The sequence below is a fragment of the Mugil cephalus genome, chromosome 4 (assembly GCF_022458985.1).
Source record: "Mugil cephalus isolate CIBA_MC_2020 chromosome 4, CIBA_Mcephalus_1.1, whole genome shotgun sequence".
In the NCBI taxonomy this organism is placed as follows: domain Eukaryota; kingdom Metazoa; phylum Chordata; class Actinopteri; order Mugiliformes; family Mugilidae; genus Mugil; species Mugil cephalus.
In genome coordinates this window covers 20,825,526-20,845,973 of record NC_061773.1, presented here as the reverse complement: position 1 = coordinate 20,845,973, position 20,448 = coordinate 20,825,526, and the positions used below count along the sequence as shown (strand labels likewise).

The window sequence follows — 20,448 nt, the reverse complement described above, 5'->3', positions numbered from 1 at the left end:
TGAGCAGTTGGAGGTAATGAAGCGACACCTGCTGGCAGGACCGAGTAACTGCAGTTTGTCATTTTGTTTTTGTTTATTTTCATTATTTTTATTTTTATAGATAGCAATCATCACACAATACAGTTCCAAAGGAAATATAGGACAGACTCTGTTGTTTCTGTGTAGTTATACGGTATTTATATGAGTTGCACATTCGTCTCATAGCTAACATCCTTCATTGGATTCCAATAACACAAACATGATAACAATCATATAGCAATAATATTAACATATAATATTGCATTCAAATTACATATACACATTAAGTTATTAAATTAAGAGAAACATTTAAGTTTGAATAAAACAACAAATGGTCTCACTGGCTAATAATAATGCATGCCAATTTTGGACACACACGGGCAACACAAAAACAATCCTCTTGCTGGTACAGTCTCCGCTTTGTCACATCTCCGCACAGTGTAGTGCGGAGGTGTTAAACTTTCCATTTTATTTCGGGTGCCACATATAGCCCAATTTGATCTTAAATGGGCTGGATCAGTATTTTTTCCATTTGTTTTAGTGCAAAAGAAGAACAAGTAAATTAGGAGAATGTTTACATTTAATAAACAATCTCAAATAAGTGCAATTTGTGCACATTGGTGTCTATTCCTGGGTCGCAGCGTTGTGCTCTATCCACTTCTCTTATTGAAACACTGGACAAATTAGGACTAGCAGTTATTTTCATTGGAAAATCACAGTCTTCTATGTCATTTTCGCACTTTGTGAATTCATTCCGAGGGCCAGATCGGACCATCTGGTGGGCTGCTTTTGGCCCGCGGGCCGCATGTTTGACACCTGTGGTGTAGTGTCTCTGCCCTCCTGCTATCCCAGGGCAGTCCATAAAGATGAGACCGGGGCGGGCACGCAGCCGACCTCTTCCAGTGCCTTTCCCGGTGCTGCAGCTGAGGCAGGATGGTTATCGTGTCTCCGCTCCGTCTGCCTGACTTCATTGTCTCTGACTGACAGACCGTCTCCGCTCAAGTGTCCCAGCTGTGATCGTGACCCTCTGTCATCTGGAGGTAGGAGCTGATGGCCTCCCTCAGCCCCTCGCTCACCAGAGAGTGGCCAGACTCTGTTCTCTTCCTCTTGAATATCACTGACCTATATGAAGCACAGACAAGAGATTAGACTATTACTTTATTCAAAGGACTGGTGATCTAAACATGCTTGTAAGTTCCAGAAATATTCTCATTAGACGTTGAACTGTATGGTACAGCTGTATAGTTGAATCTACATTTTTGCTGCCACCAGGCGCTCATGTTGAGCTGCAAATCAAGTATTATGGCGACATCTAGTGGCAGTCATCAGGAGAAGTAACGCTAGACAGTGGGACTCAACCACACCTGCTAATGTCCTTCCAGTTGATGGTAGGCCTCCTGATAGTTGTGGGGACGGGCCTGGCGTCCGTGTCCGCGCCCTGGATGAAGCACGGCAGAGTCAGCCGACAGCACAATCCGTCTGTGAACTCTGTAAAAGGGGGGAAGCATGTCAGCGTCAGTCTGTTAAGGTTAAGGAGTGCTGAGGGAAAGAGGAAAGTGCCACGACCTCAGTACAGACCTGCGTAATGTTCCACCAGGTGATGCAGGGAGGGGAACGTGAGCCGTGGAGATATGTACACCCAGCCATTGTGGAGGCGGGAGATGCGGTAGTGCTTCACGCTGTCCATGTACGAAGGGTTGGTTCTCTTCAGGACAGAGAGCGAGTAGGAATCTAAAGGTAGGACAACGTGACAGTGTGAGGTTCAGCATTTACAATGACATCACAGTTAAATAAAAAATGGACCATTCAGAAGTAAAAGTACAGAATAAAAGAATAATTGCATATAGAGCACTACATGGACCTCCAAACTGATGGAGAGATTAAGTAAGGACCCCTTAGTTTCTATATGTGTTCGATAGGCCAGTGCTACTTAAAAATATACATTAATATTTTCATTTTGTATTCAGTATTAAGCTATTCAAATAATACACGGGTTCAAATATTCATTTTTTTTATTTCAAACGTGAAACAGTAGGGTGCTGGTAACGACTAAAATATATTGCATTCATGTTAATGTGTATTTGAAGAAATTTAAATTTGTGGGGGGAAATTATTATATTAAATTAAAGAAAAATACATAAAAAGGTGTAATATGGACTAAATTATTCAAAGGTATTTATAGAGGAAGTGGCTTTTTAGTGGGATTGCCAACTAGACTGTATTTTACCTTTATTATTTTTTAAAATAGAGATTTAGTCTTAAAAGAATGAATGCATTTTGAAAGTATAAAATAACTGTATTGAATCAAAAGTGTTTTCTTTTGAAATGTAGTGAAATAGAAATACACTAAATTTTCAGTGTACCCAGATACTATTTGCAAAGAAAAACATAAACAGCGCTCTAACCTCTGTGTGTCTCTGAATTTCGGATCAAGAAGGCTCCGGTCTGGTTACTCGGATGCAGGAGCAGCTCCTCCGCCTTGTACCTGCCGAGCCCCGTGAAGAGCCACCTGTTGAAGAGTCACAGAGTCACGTCAGCGCCAACACTGAGACATGGGTGTCATCACGACAGTTAGACAATCAGACATGTCTGCTGTCGCGTTCACGTCTGGAAAATCCACTGGAACAAACATCAGAGCACATTCCCCACTGGAGGAGGACTGAAACTACAGGAGGCAGGGGCTGATCGTGTCACCGTGGAGAACAGATGTTCCAAACGCCCGCCGCCGCTGAGGTTAAGGCCACCTACTCAGAGACTCCTCCCACCTTCCAGGGAACTCCCCGTCTCTCGCATGTTCTGAGCAACTCCTCTGCTTTCTTACACACTAATGACGTATAAAGTGTTAACACCTTGTCCTTGAGGCTGCCGCTCACCTGTCTGTAACTTTGGCAGTGTATGAGGTGGGGATGTAACTCTCTCGTCCCGTGGTCGATGATCTCACCATCATAAAATCGCCATCACTGTTTGATTGAAAAAAAAAATCAAAAAATAATAATAATAATTAGTTAATTGCATTCTAATGTCTGGCTAAAAAACATAGATGCAACACCGATGGCAGCACCACATACTCTGATATGATGGTTAGTTTTTCTCCAATGACCATGGTCAGTTCCGTGTGTCCAAATGTCGGGTAGTTATTGAGAGAGACGGTGATGCTGTCCTGGAAGTCTGCAGAGATGAGAGGAAAGGAGTGAAGTTAGACGTGACATTTCACTTTGTTTAGTTGTGCATATTTTTTGTGTTTTGAGTTTGGAGGGACGTACCTGGCATCGCAGATTCGGGTTGATTTTCAAGGATTGACATGTCCGTCTGACATCTGACTGGACACGTCCCCATGTTCCTTGGTTTCTCGCTTTTTGGAGGTTTTCTTCTTTCTTTATGTGCGTCTGTTGCAGCTTTGAAAGAAAAGAGAGAGACGACGGCCACGAGATGAGTTGAGGCGCGTGAGGCAAATTTAGAAAAGGTCTCATCTAACTACACTCCTGCACTATATATCCTGTCTTTACCCGGCAACAAAACCGAGGTGATACAGGAAGGCGCCTAACCGCAACAAGAGGCTTCGATATCCTGTGTTAAATTTCCATGGCAGGAGTGAAAACTGCTTTTTATGAGAGTAGAAAGATGAGATTTTATTCCGACAATGCTGGCTATTTTTTTTTATTTTTGTTATTATTATTATTATTATTGGACAGCATGAGAATAAAATACCTTCAGTTATCTTTGACTTCTTTACCATAAATTAATTAATAATTAATCAAATTTAGTCACATTGCATGGGCATTGACAAGTGGAAATTACTGATATTTGATATTTCATCATTTATAATGATCCTGGAGGAAAAAGACAAGTCATTGAACGAGAAGAACAAGAAGACAGAAAGAAAAGCAAATGTCATGCTCACCTCCTTCAGTTCCAATGAATTCTGCACAAGCGGCTCCAAAGGCCTTTCTCACAGCAGCAAGTACAATCCAAACCGTCCGGGTGAAAAATGCTCGTCTGCCTTCAGCGCACAGACACGACAGATGCGTACGTCCCAATCAGGCCGGCTGGTCCACCGGTGCCACCGTGTTTTGTCCTTTTGCCCTGCTCCCACCGAGGCTGCTGTGTTGTCGCAGCTGTTTAAAGTGTGGGCTGACTGAAACGAGGAGGCCTCCCGCATGGCCTTTATGTATGTCACCCCACTGCAGCTTCCTGTGACGTCCGAGACTTCGACATCCTGACTCAAAACACCTCGTGCTGATCGCTCTGATGTTTTCAAGTGGAGCTAGTGGTGCATCACTTGTTTATGGAATTAACTGTAGATCGACGTAAGCAGAATTTACAGTGCGCACACACACACAGATAAACTTACACAACCCCAGTGGTTACATGTTGTGGGTTGAAGTGGTGACATCAATTCATGGTGACTATGAATTTGCTAATAATGCAAAGTAAGTGAACACGGGGCAGACTGCATTTGCGGCTGAGCTGAGATGGAAGACAGTGACCACATTTTCTGCGTGCACCCATTACATTATTGCTAATGGATAAATATTAGCATAAGTCAAAAGATCTGCATGAACCGTGACAAAGATCCTCCTGCGATCAGGGACCCCAGGGTTCCTCCATCAAGCTGGGGTTGTGAAACCGAGCGCTATGACTGGCCTTTTGCAAATCCTTTTCGTGTGCAAAGGTCAAAGAAGAACAGCAACTGATTTTTTGCAATGAATCATTTATTCATTGACAGCTGCAGAGCCGTAATAAATATTGATGCATGTGCACTGGAGGAAGCAGATCATAACGCGCAATAACCGTGTTTTGATTCCGAAGTTAATAAGTTCACAATAAGAATGTCAGATCTCTCCGGGTTGCAGTTTTTAATCAGATACGGGGCGAGATTTGCTGCTGTGAGCGGAGCATTCAAACAAGAACAGATCAGATATGTGCCAAGTCACCAGAGCAACCCGGTGGAAAGAACACTTCTATCAGGAATTGAATCATTCCATACCACTGTGGCATATCTTTTTCTAAAGGATTTTGAAGTCAGTTTGCTACGTTGCACAGTTTCCGATTTGTAACGTCTTATCTAACTCTGCACGAGTTACGGTAAAATGCTTTGTTTTGGTTCCAGTAAAATAAGTGGGATTTAAGCACGAAGTCACCAATCCAGTCTGGCGCCAGTAAAGGTGCCAACAACAAATGGGAAAACAATGCCTACAGGGTTTCTGCACTGCATTTTATTATAAAACACCGGTGTCGGTGTCTAAACGCTGGCTGAAAAGTTCATTTTTATTTGCAGTCAGTCGTGGAAAACTGTAGTGTTGCGCAATGGAGAAACTCAGATAGACAATGTGATACACATTCAGTTCATTCCCTGCGTGGCGCACATCTTTATCTCATTTGTGAAGCAGCTGATCAGTGTTTTTGTAATTTGTTCTAAATATAGAGCCTCATCAACAACCGGCGCTCTGAAAGGAAACAAGAACAACTGTGGTTGGAAAGTAACTCACCGCACTCACCTCACTTTTCCACTAACACAAGCACTCGCCATCTTTACATTTACTTTCTTTTTCTTCCATTCAGATACAGTTGTTTACTTGCACATAGCTGTAGCAAAAAATATCAGCGGTGTGTGAACAAATGAAACCGCCAGACATGTTCTCATCTCGTAGCTTTATTCAGTAGTAATATAAATGAGCTGAATCAGCAGACAGTGAGAAGCACCGCTTGGTCCTCGAGGGAAGGGACGCAAACGTTTCACATCAGATCCAACTTCTTAAAGGTTAGAACATCACTGAATTATCTATTCAACTGAACAAAAACAACAACACAAAGCAGAAAGAAAGAGGAGGTGTCGAGTTCAATTACAAAAATAATAGTCCGAAGCAAATGAATGCTTTCTGAAGTGACTACTCGCAGTGTGCTACGGTTTGCGCCGCTACCACCATGTACCACCTGCTTCGCTTCACGGTTATAAACATCAATAGCAGTTCTATTTCTGCAGTGACTGTGCGATGGTTTAACTCTGTGACTTTGTAACTAATTTGCATTGCAGTAAGATAACAATGATGCATGATAATAGTAGTAGCCCACATCAAGTTTAAAAAAGAAAAAAAAAAATGTTAATCAGATTTCTACAGCATATGAAGACATTAAAATAAAGACAATGTGAAAAAAAAAATAAATACAAGGTTGGACAGTTGAGACTTGTGTCAGAGATATGAACTGAATATACAACACATCTGATGTAGTTATGGTTTCTGGTAGGAATGTGACTTTGACAGTGTACTCAATATAATATTTTATAGTATGCATCCGTTAATATATTCATTACATCCTCCTTTCTAATCACATAGGTCATTACAGGTCCTCCTGGCAATGAGTTGCTTAGGAGTGGGACGTGACAGAGAGAGAGAGAAAGAGAAAGAGAAAGAGAGGGGGTGAGGGCACATAAGTTACTATGGGAGAGTGCAGGGGGGGGGGTTTAGCAGGAGACCTCCATGGTCTGGGGTCCAGCTTGGCTGTCCAGGGCTCCGGTGGCGCTGCCCTCCAGCAGGCTGTTGAGGTTGTTGCGGCTGCGGCTGCTGTCCATGGAGGTGATGCTGGAAGAGGAGGTGGTACGTGAGCGAGCCAGGCGAGTCATTCCCGCTGACGGCACTGAAAAAAGGACAAACGCGCGTTAATATTCCAGTCACGCGTCACGCAGGCCCAGAGAGGCGAGGCGAGGCGCGGACGCTCCCTACACAACGACACGGGGAAGTGCTTACCATGCAAACAGTTCTCAGATAATCAAATCAAAGACACGTGTGTCCACAAGGAAAAAAAAAAAACGAAAGAATAAAACAGCTGATGCATTTGGAATCCAACTGAACTGACGAGAAGCAACAGCAGCAGAGCATGCAGCAAAATAAGACACTGATTCCATGCCAACAGAAGAAACTCCTACAGAGATGAATGTGCTCAAGGTATGCAAACAGAATCTCACTGTGTGTGATACCAACTCCATCCAAATATCAAACAGAGCTCTCTGAGGGAAGCGTCTGCATGCATCAACATTCATCCACTGTGGAGTGTTTACAGGCCGCTGGGCTTAAAGCCTCCTTGTCTGGCAGCTGGTACCTGATTCGTTGCTCAGGTGACTGAGAAGAACGTAGGGAACTGTGAGCGGTTATCAGGGAAGGAAAGAAAGGAGAAAGACGTGTTGAAAAGGCAGACCTCAGGTTGTTTTGTCCCACCTCTGTTTATTTCTGATTAAAAACCAGAGCTTTGTTCACTGCTTGGCGGTTTGTTCAGGTCACATGGATGTTTGCGTGCAACAGGTAAGAAAACGCAGCATGTGCAGACCATGATGTTTATTTCCTGTTACTTTGGGCTGCTTCTCTTCACATTTCACACTCTGGCAACGTGTTAATGAAGGTAAAGCAGCTTTCACAAACATGCTGAGATGTTAAGATTTATTTTCCGCACTTTCTCTGCATGAAAACACTCTTTTTAATCTGCTGTAATCCTGCAGTGGCATTTACTCAATAGGGGGACTCGTGGCCTTTAAAGCAACACTGAGGCACTAACGTACAAGCTGCACCCGAAGGGGCCTCGCACAGTGAAGGGTTTAGGAAAAAGAGAGAGAGACAGCAAGAGCTTAAAGAAACACACACATAGATGTTATATGTGCTACAGCAACTTTATCGTGGCTTCATCCATCCATGGATCAGAGTCTGGTTATTGCACAGCGAGTCAGTGTGGTCTGACAGAGCTGTGACGGTAAAAACCTGGTGGCCTGTTTAACTATGCACCTCAAGTCTTCCTAGAGTGAGACTGCATCATTAAACAGCTCTGGATAGAAAAGAAAAGAAAACCACACCAAAAAAAAAACGAAGAAAACAACCAAAAAAAACTAGAGGGTACTTTTTGACGCCCACTCTGGGCTGAACAGGAAGCAAATTTCTGTTCAGCACATCGAGTGCTATTGTCATTTCAGTCATGCTAGAAGCACTTACACCTCACCTACTGAGAATTGTGGGTGCCACACACTGCAAAGAGCAGAGATGAAATGGTGTTAGCATCCATCGAGCCGCGCGGGCTGCCCCTCCGTGATCAGGCTGACAAAAAACTGTTTCTTTTCATGCACTGTTGGCCACGGTCCAAACCCCATCAGCAGGGGCCGTTAGCAACCGTTCATAGGAGACAGGAGTGAAAACAATCCTTATTTAAGCAACTTTTGTCATTGCGCTCACGTCAACAGGAAACTCAGCGAATAACACAAGACAAACCTGGACCACAAACACGTCAGCCCTGGGAGGCAGCCGTCAACAATTCTTCGACATCGGCTAGTTTCAACCTGTTCTATTATACATTTTGACTTTAAGCCCCACATTGTGAAATGTGTGTTTACTTACTGTAGCCCATGCCCTGAACAAAGTACTTGAATGCCTCTGCAAGTTTCCCTGGCTGTCAAAAGAGAAAAAATAAACGTTAATTAAAAAAAAAATCTGTCAAATTTGACCAAAAATTAAATAAAGATACAAATCAAGTCTCGAATGAAAACCCACCTGCACAACTTGGGGCAGGCCTCCACAATCAGCCATCTGGGAGGATATAATCAGTCTCATTAATAAATCCTTTTTTTTTTTTATCTTTACACATATATTTTACACATAAGACAACACATTACAGAAACTTCACCTTTAACAATGTAGTCTTGGTTGGGTTTAACCTGGAATTGCACTCCACCTGAAAAAAAACACAAATCAATGCTGAGCAAAACACAATGAAAGACAAGTGAGTTCTGTTTTTTGGTTTACATTTACTTTAAGTTACTGAGATGATGGGACATGACTTACTACGGCTTCCACAGCCGGTGAAGTGTCACCAACCACCAGCAAAGCAGGGCACCTGGAGAGTAAACGGTCTCAGGTCACACAATGCACTGAATGGTAATGAATGTGCAAATGTGCAGCATCATATTCTGATAACGTACGTTAGTGTGTTGACCGTGTCCTCGTTCAAACCTACGACTGGCCTCTCGATCTCAAGGTCCTGACGGCTGGGGACGGACGGGAGGGACAAGTAATGACTGGTTAGTATCGCTGAAACCGTCAGTCATTTAGAAACACCTAACAGGTTTTTGATTATGTGCAAATATACTATTAAACATACTATTAAATATATTTTTGATACTGGCTTAGGATGTACATGTCAAAAAAAGCTGTGGTTACACCCAGTGCAGAATGTATAGTGACCATGTACTGAATCATACTATTGGTAGGAGCCACAGAAGAGAGCCAGGTTGTCCTGGTTGATGTCCTGGGCGATGTGGAGGCGGTAGGTCTGGATCAGCTCCTGGTTCTCTGTCAGCTCATCCTGGAGTACACATAATATCCCAGACAGGAAATCTTTATTCTACTCAAAGCACTAAAAACAGGATGAGTACATACATAAATATATATATATATGGCCCATTAAAGTAGTTTGTATGAAATGTGCGGGGAGCTCTTTAGTCATCCAGACAAGCTGTCTGGACAGAAAGTGTGTGCAGGTGTTTGAGAGGACTGTTTGTCATGTGCTTTACTTCAGCTCTACCACATCTTCTGAAACTTCACGTCATTGTCGACAAGTCTATGTGTCCGGGAAGACTGATGTGTAAAAATAATTAACGAAGGTGTGCCTTCTGAGCAAAATGAGGTAAGGGTATCGAGGGAAATCAAGAAAGAAAAACACCAGAGGCACGTTTCAGATTCATATCATTCATGAACAAGGTCAAAGCAGCACTATTAAAAAGAAAAATTGGGGGTGAGTAATACAGTGAAACTCACGGTGCTGAAATGGTGAGCCATGACGATATCCACCAAGTTACTGGTCCATCCAGAGAGCTGCACACAAGAGGACAGGACGTCAGGAGCTGACTTTTATTGGTTACTTGGTAACTGTGTGGACACTGATAGATCTAATGACTAAAATTTGTAATTGTACAATAAATATATGTAGAAGTAAATTAATAAACATAAAAAAAAAAAAACTCGCTACCAAGTGCTTAAAAAAGAACAGTGTTATAAGGTCCTTCAGTGGACTCTGGCTGATGAACATGTCAGTTTAACACCTACCCTCCCCCAGGTGTCTGTCTATCTATCTATCAATATATCTTAACTATTTATAACATGTAAGGTGCTATAAACGTCACACAAACAAAAGAATTGGACATACTGTTCCTTTGCTGTTATTATTACTATTTTTGTAAATGTTTTAAACTCAACTAAATTACAACTAGAGAGAATGAAGTGGGATGTTTTAAAAGAACATATGGGACAAAGGTCACATCACACTCGGCCTCATGACTAGCACAGCAGAGGCTGACGATCTGGAAACAGTACAGCAGTGTTGTGAGCCTCTGTGTCCTTGAAAATGAAACTATTTTAAACTTGTCAGTGTTGTTCTGTGAGAGCCGAAGCTTAGGTTTGATTAACTTTGAAGTGCGCTCAACCCTGAAACAGCAAGTATAATCAAATTAACACAGGATTAGGACCCCTGCCTGCTTTTAATGCTACTCTAATCTCTTCACCACAATATTTCATAGTAGCAGACATGTACTATACATGTTAAAGCAGAACCATACATGTGGTTAAACACAAACCCGTAGCAGTACATATATAGCTCTTGAAACAGATTAAAAAGCTATATAAAGCAATATCAGGCTGAACATGAACAGTGTCTCTAACATAGTGACCTTTAATGAATGCATTCATTAACAGCAACCTCATAGGCCTTCAACAAGGGCTCAGTGCGGAGGCACTGCATCTTTAAATTTCTTTAAATGCACATTAACATAAATGCAACATATTTCAGTAAAGGGATAAATGGAGGCAGAAGACGTTATCGCAGCCCTAGTGCAAAATGTAAAATGAAAATAATGCATATTTATAAATAGCACTGGGCTATAGCACAGATATAGAAGGTAGGGGGTCCCTGTTTAATCTCTCCATCAGTTTGGGGGCCCTTTGCTTGAAAAACGTTGCAGACCCCTGATCTACGTAGCCTGGGCACTGAACTGAAATAGTCCTGCTCCACTAACCTGCCTGCTGCTATTTTGTATGTACGGTCAGAAGCTGTAATTCATCTAAAAATAATAAAAAGTTTAAGGCCCCTGTGCAATGATTTGTGATGCAACTACTAGCTGTGAACTAATAGGACCAATGAGCATATTATAAAAAATGTGACAAAGAAATGTGAAGCAAAAAATAAAAATAAAAAATTCAGTAGTTGTTTGTTGATAGGAGCCATATTTAGATATTCATCGATTCAGGATTATTCATTGAAGATGAGGCACAGATGTAATTTCTAACCAAGTCAATGAACTTAATGCCAAACCTATACAGTAGTACATCTAGAAACATGCCCCTGGAGGGTATTGAATGAATAGTTTTATATTGCACGGTGCACCGATGTCTGTCTGTGTCTGTGGTGCAGAGGTAATAGTGACCTTTGAAGCAGCCCAGTCGATCCAGCCTTCAGCGCACGGGTCAACGTTGATCAGAACCAGCCCCTCCACCAGCGTGGGGTTGTTGAGCTGGGAACAGAAAGATGCATGTCAGTCCCAAGGAAAACAAGAAGCTCTTAGTGTTGCACCTCTCCGTTCCTGGTTTTGTGTATTCCCTGAACAGGGCGGACACAGGAGGAACACTGCTAAAAAATAATGAAAAGTGAAGCTGGACTGTTTGAGTAAATGAAGCGGTGAAGATGGAGTCTTGAGCTTTTAGATTAAAACAGGCAGTGTTGGAATTGCCTAAAAACAGAAGGAGGATATCTGGGCAAATATCTGGGGAAATAAAAAGATCCATCTTGCCGAGTGCAGAGCGAACGCTGTGGATGCTGTTCTCAACGTGATGCAAATGCAGTGCGGCAACAGCTGCTGTAAATCTGTCATCAGTAAACACGTTTTGTTCCATACCAGTTAGCACAAACGCATTTCAGAATCCATTTTTCCTTATTAATACTAAACAAGAACAGACTCTTCACAGAGACTTCGGTGTTACGATTTCTAATCTCCACCCCCTTCTACCATCTCTCTGTCTTTTCATTATTCATATTTCAGTGCTCTCTTACTTCTATCTGTCACCTCTGGATCTTTCTGCTAGATTGTGCTTATTTTAGCTCCACTGCGCTGAGTGTGGAAACAAGGCAGAAGCAAGTATAAAAAAAAAAAAAAAAAAAAAAAAAAAAAAGAGCGAATCACCAAGGTGATTCATCGTCGGGGGGGGGTGGCAGCACATGCAGCAGACTGTGGAGCAACCTGATGCCCTGTGTGGGTTTGATGGGAGGCTTTAATGTGCAGTGTAACAAGCAGCATGGTCTGAAAACCTTCAATTACTACAGGCGAGACAGAGAGTAGGACCAAAAAAAAAATAAATAAAAGACTGGGATGGGGAATATGATGAGAAAAATGCAAGAGGGGTGAGTTTGTAGATGCTGGGGACTCACTGCAAAGCGGCTGAGGATGTACGCCCCCGCTCCCACGCCGATACCAATCACGCTGTTGACTCTACAGAGGAAGCACAGGTTACCATGGGACTGGAGAATAGTACGCATTCTTCACATTACTGATCAGATATCAACAGGGGGGCCACTCACTTCAACTCGGTCATCACCGATGGGAGCATTTCAGCCAGCTCGTCCATGGTTGGGTAGCGATACCTGCAGCCCGACAACAACATGCGATTAAGCTCATATGAGTTAAAACGGTTTCGGTTATCACACATTTAAATTGTTGAGGAAACTGTGGTTCACTGACAGCTCTATTTATATCTAATCTTAATGAACAAGATTGCAACTTGTGCAACACCACAGAAATAAACATGCTCCCGTTTACCAGTGCACGTAAAACCAGTCACTCACCCACTGGGGAAGGGAGGTGCACCCTCCTGCTGGCCGGGAGCGTCCACATGGACCACTGCAAAGTGCTGGGTGATCTCCTGCATGTCCTCATAGTTGAACAGGGTGTTGAAGCAAGACTTGTCTAGAAAGATGTGAACAATTGAAACCGTTTCATTAAAAAGACAGGACACATGCCTTCCTCTTAAGATGGACATTTTCTGGACAAGATGGGCTCCCATAGGTGAATACTTTGTGATTTGTGTGGAGGAAAATCAGAAACAATCCAAGGGAATGGGTCACTGAGGCAATGGATGTGACGAATTTAGAAAAAGTAGCCTTTAGGTTGGAAAATAATAAGGATTATGCTGAAGTTTGGACTCTACTCTGACTATTGGGTGGGTGGGTGTCAGGGGATTGGGTTCCTTGTTTCATTGTTTTATTTTGTTGAATATAAGTTTGTGTGTGTTTATGTGTATATGTATGTCTGCATATATATAAAAAAGTAAATTAAATTGTAAATTGTAAATTAAATTGTGTGTGAATACATATGAATGCCGAAACAAACAAACAAACAGGATGCTGCATGTCGCCAAGTCCATTGTTGCAGACTCACGGTTGAGGCCGATGTCGTGATAGGTGAGGATGATGGGTCTGTTGCCCTTGGGAACGCCTCTCATCGTCACATGAAGAACGCCATGTGGAGTCTCAATGTCATGCTCCTGCAGCCAAAGACAAAAATAAACAGTGTGTCATACATCTGTCTAAGGCGTGGCCACTGTTGTCACATTTAAAGGATGATTCTGGTTTCGTGTTACAAACAAGTCATAATTCTCTCATTGTATCTAAGGTTCGGCTGTAGCTCGGCTCCAGGACTGGCCAGAGACCGTTAGGAAGAAAGATATAGAGTAGCGTTGCCTTGGGATGATTTATTTCACAACAGTGGACCTGATCACTGCAGTCCATTTCTCACAGTGTGTCACGATGCAAAGGAACATGAGCACACTCAGTACAATCAGCCTAGACAGAGATAATTACTGGACAGGACATGCAGTTCCAAGTGTGTTATAATGAAGGAATGTTGCCCAAGTTCTCTCTAGTACTTTCATTTTATTTCCCTTCTGAATGGTAGAGATGTACGCTACAGTACGTTTAAAGTTATTATTTGACGAGGGGTGTGTGGGGAGTTTTTTAAATAAATCCCCAGCTTCAGGCATAATGTCATGTAGACTATGTCTCTTTAAAGAACGTTATTTGCCAAATAGACAAAAGGACACTGTCTGTGTAATTGCATGCACTAAATAAAAAAACAAAACAGAACTGACTGATCAAATCTACATCAAAACTTCAACAACGAGACACATATTCCCCAAAGCAAACACCCAAAGGACAACACAACACTTGGGGGTTGTATCTACAATTAGGGATGCAAAGCATGCACCTCTTGGCTCCTCTTGGCTCCACCACACATTCCCGGTGCCCTTGGACAAACAAAGCACTGAATGGCCTGTGTGCAAAACATTTTTTTTCCCTCCATCCAAAAGAGAAGCGTCTTTTCATCCCAGAGTCCCGAAACTCACAGCGCTTTCACAAGTATGACTCTGCAGAAATGGTAGCATCGTTTGTTTTTGCCAAATATCACCTCGCAACGACTCGGATTCGGAGACATTTATCATGCGAATGTCTCCGTCTGTCAAAGGGAAGCCCCACGTCCACAAAGGAAACATTAAATGGCTTCGAGGCAATTTCAGCTGACACTTAATGTGACTAATGTGCGCAGTAATGTGATAAGGATTAATAGGGAAATTAGCCCTCTTAACAGTGTTTCTGCAGACACAAAGAGAAATGATGAAACTATGCAGACAAGTGAACAATGCCAGTTTTCAGACTTCTCCCGGAGTCACCGTTTTACATCACAATCGCACACATTATCCAAGGTCAGCATTACATGCTGCTGCAAACAACGATGCGCATGATGAAGCTACTTGCATATATGTGTGTGTGTGTAGTGAACAAAGCAGCAGGCGGGGCCCAAATGTTTCTGCTGTTCTTACGGCACCGGTGGTCATCAATAATAAAGAGCGTGAGCCTAAGCGAAAAGCAGACGCGAGTTATGGCTGAGAAACCAAGAGGGAGAGCGTCTGTCAGAGCTCCGCCGCCGTTCGCCCTGCTGGATATCTATTCCCCACGTCCAGTTGACGGATATGTGTCACAATCTCTTCAGAGGAAATGAAGGTTAATTCTCAAGGACGAGGCTGCAGCAATTGTGTTGCAGCGACGTGAGAGGAAAAGTGCCCATCACAAAGAGATATTTTCATTCGAGTGGGAGTTGGTGCAGAGATTAGCCTGTCGCACGGAACATGAAAACTGTGCACACGAGAGCGGCGCACGACAATCCCGGCTACTCGCTAGTGACGGTGTGTTACAAATCTACAGCTACAGTGAAGAAACCTCCCTTCCAGAGATGGAACAAGTCTCCTGCTGACAGGAAGCCTTGTGCTCACGTGAGGCCTTTTCACAGATAACGAAATGACTCTGCAACCTCGGCCTGGTGGGGAGGCAGAACAACCTGTTATAGATTCAGAGGAAACTTGCTACATTGCAGCAGATTTTTTTTTTTAACTTTTACACAAGGACAGAGTCAAGGACACTTAGTGAAGAGATAGACACAATTTGCCCTCGCCAGCGATAGGAAATAAAAGTTGATGGGACATGAAAACAGAATGAAGAACAGATAGGAGAAGAGACAGTGTGAGTCTGGAAATGGATGAGAGGAAATAGAGCGTGAAGCAAACAGGGAAAGAGACGGGAGGAAAGAGAGAGAGAAGACAGAAGGAGTCCTGTATGACTAACAGAAGGGTGTGCCTTAAATCAGGCTGGAGACAGGAGAGGACGCTTTCATTTATCCTGGCTTCCCAGACGCGTCCTCTAATATGGAGCGAAATGAAGGAAGGGTCTGAAGGAGAGTGTCCATTTAGCTCTCAGCGTACTTCAAAGCTGTATTGATCTGGGAGCCTTTAATCATTTGCACTCACGCACACATGTTTGAGTGCGAATGTACACACAGTGGCATGGGAATAAAACGGACACGGGGTGGGGCTGCTAGTCTGGACAGCTAGAGGGGGGGGGGGGGGGGGGGGAAGGAGAACACTGCAACGGCAGTACCCTTTCCCCCTATTTCACACGGCCCACAGTGGCTGGACAGAAAGTGTGTGCAGGTGTTTGAGAGGACTACAGAGGAAAGGTTTGTGCTTTGAAGAGAGGGGCATTTTTTATTTTTTTTTTGGGGGGGTGACAAAGAAAGAGTGCACTACGACGCGCTGACGCTTTTCCCGCAATCTTCTGATTATCAATCTCTCCTCCCCATTTTCTCCGCCCTGCCAGGAAGGGAATCAATCACCTCAGAGGGCAGCATTACAGAGCAGAAACACCAAGAGGTCATATAGAAGTGCATGAACCACGACACACAGACACACGGACACACAGACACACATCCATGCATGCGTCCATCTACGTGTGACTCGAATGCAGCCCTCCTGACCTGCAACACATTATGCTACTTGTGTGTGTCAAAGGACTTGCAAACTCAAGGTCTAAGAGGGTGTGGGGGGTGGGGTGGTGGGGTGGTGGGGTGGGGGGTGACCTCCCTCCCTGTTTTCAGGGAATAACAAACACAGTGCATGCATGTACAAAGCGACACCCACAGTAACTCACTGATCACTGGGCAGAACATACGTCTCTGCAGCTATAATAAAACGGACACATTTTATACATGCACCAAAAAACACGCACAATCTGACACACACACACATTCAGGTATGTGGCTTCTGCAGAGTAAGAGACACACATGCATCTTTCATATCGCATTACTATGCACCACTGAACCCCGAGCATGTTTACCTTGCGCAGACTGCACACATGGACACTGTGTGACCTGTAGGTGCACACACACACACACACACACACACAGACCAAATGTTCACCGTACACCAGCGAGTGCCCAGACACAAAAACCCCCGACAGGCAAGATCGGAGAGACCCCGCCTGCAATTCCGTTCCTAAAGCCACCTGCTGTCACCACACAACAGCAAACCCCCCCTCCTCCCCACAGTCTGATCCAGAACCTCCTTGGCTCCAAGGACCAGCCAAGGTGTGTCAAGTAAAGCGAGACACATTTGTCACTCACCACTCCATTTCCAGCGCATGCAATCTGGTCCAGGTCCAGTACAGCTGACATGTTTTTCTCACGCGGGAGTGTGTTATGCTATGTGCGAGTGTGAGCTGGGCAGCTTTGAAGATCTCCAAAAGGAGGAGGAAAAGGAGGAGGAGGAGGAGGAGGAAGAAGAGGAGGGAGGGAGTGTTAGTAGGAAGGGAGGGATGTAGGGTGAGGCGGCTAGAGCAGCGGCAGCAGCGAGGAGGAAGGAAGAGAGGGAGAAGGACACAGCAGACGGAGTGAGGAGGAGACGGGTAAATAACCTGAATGAAAGCAGAATGAGGGTGGCGGGGGGTTGGGGGGGCTGGATAGGATGCAGAGAGAACGAGAGAGAGAGAGAGAGAGAGAGAGAGAGACAGACACAAGAGGTGGGAAAGAGAGCAGGAAAAGAGACAGAGGGGGAGGAGAGTGAGACTGCAGATTGTGCTTGGTAGTCACAGTGCGTCCGTGCATCCAGCCACCGATGCATCTAATTGGATTGTGGAGGGTCAGGTGGGTAGGGGGAGAGGGTGGGGCCTAGCGGAGAATGGAGAAGAGGAGGAGGAGGAGGAGGAGGGGAGGGGGGGGGAGTGGGAGGAAGAGAGCGATGGCTGCGTGGTAGAGGGGTGATGGGGTGCAAGGGATGCAGAGGCAGTCCAGGAAAATGGGCAGGCTGCTGACGTCACGCCGTTATTGATGAGGAGGGGAGAGGAGGCCGACTTTGACAGCTCACCCTGGGCGGTTTTCTGCATCAGCAAAATGGCTGCTCTTCGCCAAGCCCCAACAACACTGAACACACGTTCATGTGAGCTTTCTGAAGGAGAAGTACCTGAATGACTTGAGCATCCGAGAAACACCTCAGTGTGAACGAACATCATTAACAAATGCACGAGCACGACTCATCGAGCTGCACTAGTCGACACTGCAGCAGTGTGACACACGCCAGAAATACCTTTCCTGCAAATGTTGCCTCATATAATCACGTTAACGCTCGCTGTTCATATCAGTGTCGACCAGATAACCCTTCTCGTGTTACGTCTTTACCAGGAAGAGAAACGCAACAAGCTGCTTTTTTTGTCCACAATTACGGCCGTACATCATCAGGATCAATGTCCTCTAAAGTTCCCGCTGAGTCATTTGATCCACATAGTTTATCGATTTCTCCTTTTCTACTCTCCTCTGCCATCTACACAACTACTAGCAGTGCAGTGTGTCACGCCTTTGTCTGAGGCGGTGGAGAACACGCAGACTGCACGGAGTCGGGGGGCTCACGGGGACGAGGCGTGCTCCATTGGTCGGGCAATGCAGCAGCACGTCTGGTTGTAAACTTCTCCAAAATGTCCCTCTTCTAACCTCCAGATGGTGCCACTGACACGCATGTTGAACAAAACGCATAAAAGACTAAACACTAATTCACACCAAACAAATAACACATCGCTGTTTTTATGATGACACAAGAGATAATACATCGAACATTTTATTTACACACGCATGTTCTTTCCCAAGTAACTCTAGTCACACTGGTGACTAACTCAACTCAACACAACGCTCTGATGTTACCGTTTTCATGCTGTGGGCCACATCAGTCGCTAGCAGTGACGTGTGTGGTCAAACGCATACGATATTTCCTCTAGAAAGTGGGTGTTTATTTGAGTCACGGCTGCACCGTCGAACATCTCAGCTTGCCTCTGCGGTCTGAGGAGTCTAAGCGGTATGTGGTGAGGATCTGGTTCATGCAGTTCAACATTTGTAATGTTTAGGGTTTGATTTAGACACATTTATTTATGATAAAATGCCAAAAAATAAAATAAATAAAAAATAAATAATAAATCATGAAAACATTTTATGTTAAAGTCTTTGCAACATGACATGGTCACATTTATCCCAGTTGAAGTTGCTGGCCCGTACATGCGTGGATAATTGTAGCTTTTGTGTGTCTCGGCCTCCTTTGAGGACACTAAACCAACAGCGGACAGAAAAGACATGAGACCAAAGCAGCAGCTGCAGCCACCAGATGAACAGGCTGCTGGCGCCCTCTGCTGGACGTAATAAGTAAGTGAAGATTCAAAAATCCAAGGACATCACTTCAAAGCCACTTCTTTGAATAATAATTGGACAATGATGCGAGTTAAGACGTGATATCAACATTGTGAACATAGCAATTAAATGGAAGACAAGTACTGATGGAAAACTATAATAATAAGTGTGGACTAAAACAATATGAGATTATCAACAACACTATCAAAAGCAAAGTTCGTAGGAATGAATCAAACTATCAACGTGATTTATTTATTTTTTCAACTGAACAGTCAGCACTTTCCTTGTCTATGAAGTAACCCTGTGTTCTAAAGCGACTCTCATGGGAACGAGGAAGCTGACTCACACCTTCCTCCTCCTCCTCCTCCTACTCTGCAGCTCTCAGTGACGAAAGCGCGACATCATAGGAGACACAAGACTGCAGCAGGGCCCCTTCATGTCCCCCCATCTGACCCCGCCTCACCACCGTCCCTGCTCTACTCGGGCAGGTGAACACGTCTTCGGCCCGACTGCTGCAGTATCTGTTGACAGCGTGTGGTGAGAGCTTTACCAGCAGCAGATCTGAGAGCAGCTGGATTCGTCCTCCAGCTGCAGGAATGTCACAGCTCGGAGAGAGATGGTGCAGCGGTGAGGACCCCTCCCACACTGACTGTAGTCATGAGTAGTCTGCTGCTGATACCTTACAGAGTGCGGTTCGGTCTGTGTGTGGCAGGCACAATGAAAACACACATCTTTGCTCCAAATTTACAACATTTCCTACATTCCAGTGGGCAAAGCAGCAAAATCTGGAACACAAATTTCCATTTAATATTATTGGTCAATTAAAGATCGCTCCCAGACTGTAGCCAACTACTTAACATGCTAGCCAACAGTCAGTTGGCCCAACACATTTCTGCTATAATTCATATAGACAGTGAGCTACTTTGACTCTTAAATCTCCCTTCAGCAATATTTCTAAAGAAAACCGTCCAAAGAAGGAAAATCCTCAGGATTTATGTTCAGAAATCTGTGAAACGCTTGCGAGGTCAAAATGGCTGCCATGGAAACGAGGTCAGATACACTTAAGTCTGGCTCAATACCACTGAGACAAATTCTGGTACGGTCCTTTCTGTAAATTACAACTGCATCACATGAGCTGAATCTCGAGAAGGTGAGGGGAGAGAAATGTAGCGCCACGAATATGAGCCGCCCACTGAGTGCAGCAGTGAACAAATGTATTAATAATAGTGCAAATCAGAAAGGATGCAGGAGAGCATGTAGCACGCCGGCTCCAGCCAACATGCTTACTCTGCCCTATTGCCTGCACCAGCTATTTTTGGCTCTGGTGGGAAGCTGGAAGCAGGCCTGACTGCAGAAAGTGA

The 20,448-nt window shown here is 44.2% G+C and overlaps 2 protein-coding genes across 6 annotated transcripts in view; both read right to left on the bottom strand.

The window, feature by feature from the left end:
* Positions 1 to 61: 61 nt before the first annotated feature.
* On the bottom strand, positions 62 to 4,172 carry sla2a (Src like adaptor 2a). Of its 2 annotated transcripts, none has more exons than XM_047583494.1 (8): positions 3,920 to 4,172; positions 3,282 to 3,413; positions 3,087 to 3,186; positions 2,892 to 2,978; positions 2,424 to 2,527; positions 1,597 to 1,749; positions 1,383 to 1,506; positions 62 to 1,140 (listed from the first exon to the last, which is right to left on the bottom strand). In XM_047583494.1, exons 2-8 carry the CDS (start codon positions 3,352 to 3,354, stop codon positions 1,017 to 1,019), a joined length of 765 nt encoding a protein of 254 aa, XP_047439450.1. In that variant the 5' UTR covers positions 3,355 to 3,413; positions 3,920 to 4,172; the 3' UTR covers positions 62 to 1,016. The 2 variants fall into 2 exon arrangements, with proteins under 2 accessions (XP_047439450.1, XP_047439452.1); XM_047583496.1 differs by having other exon boundaries at positions 1,383 to 1,511; positions 1,602 to 1,749.
* A 1,481-nt stretch (positions 4,173 to 5,653) lies between these two features.
* ndrg3a (ndrg family member 3a) overlaps positions 5,654 to 20,448 on the bottom strand; it is a 32,812-nt gene continuing 18,017 nt past the window's right edge. Inside the window, exons 1-15 of one of the 4 annotated variants that reach the window (XM_047583228.1) lie at positions 17,045 to 17,407; positions 13,475 to 13,580; positions 12,883 to 13,003; positions 12,619 to 12,681; positions 12,469 to 12,529; positions 11,471 to 11,557; positions 9,810 to 9,866; positions 9,254 to 9,357; positions 8,975 to 9,040; positions 8,838 to 8,889; positions 8,680 to 8,727; positions 8,547 to 8,582; positions 8,394 to 8,445; positions 7,117 to 7,155; positions 5,654 to 6,654 (exon numbers count right to left, since the gene is read on the bottom strand). In XM_047583228.1, the coding sequence (XP_047439184.1) occupies positions 6,482 to 6,654; positions 7,117 to 7,155; positions 8,394 to 8,445; positions 8,547 to 8,582; positions 8,680 to 8,727; positions 8,838 to 8,889; positions 8,975 to 9,040; positions 9,254 to 9,357; positions 9,810 to 9,866; positions 11,471 to 11,557; positions 12,469 to 12,529; positions 12,619 to 12,681; positions 12,883 to 13,003; positions 13,475 to 13,580; positions 17,045 to 17,095 (1,116 nt within the window). In that variant the 5' untranslated portion in view covers positions 17,096 to 17,407 and the 3' untranslated portion in view covers positions 5,654 to 6,481. Of the gene's footprint in view, positions 6,655 to 7,116; positions 7,156 to 8,001; positions 8,028 to 8,393; positions 8,446 to 8,546; positions 8,583 to 8,679; positions 8,728 to 8,837; positions 8,890 to 8,974; positions 9,041 to 9,253; positions 9,358 to 9,809; positions 9,867 to 11,470; positions 11,558 to 12,468; positions 12,530 to 12,618; positions 12,682 to 12,882; positions 13,004 to 13,474; positions 13,581 to 17,044; positions 17,408 to 20,448 lie in introns of those variants that run through there. The other 3 variants (XM_047583225.1, XM_047583229.1, XM_047583227.1) reach the window with 3 other exon arrangements.

Bases quoted from the DNA above. Each gene is read 5' to 3' on its own strand.
- sla2a (XM_047583494.1), bottom strand. From the start codon at position 3,354: ATGGGGACGTGTCCAGTCAGATGTCAGACGGACATGTCAATCCTTGAA. The intron at 3,187-3,281 runs GTACGTCCCTCC...TCATCTCTGCAG, and splicing joins ACCCGAATCTGCGATGCCAG to ACTTCCAGGACAGCATCACC. The intron at 1,507-1,596 runs GTCTGTACTGAG...CCCCTTTTACAG, and splicing joins CCTGGTGGAACATTACGCAG to AGTTCACAGACGGATTGTGC.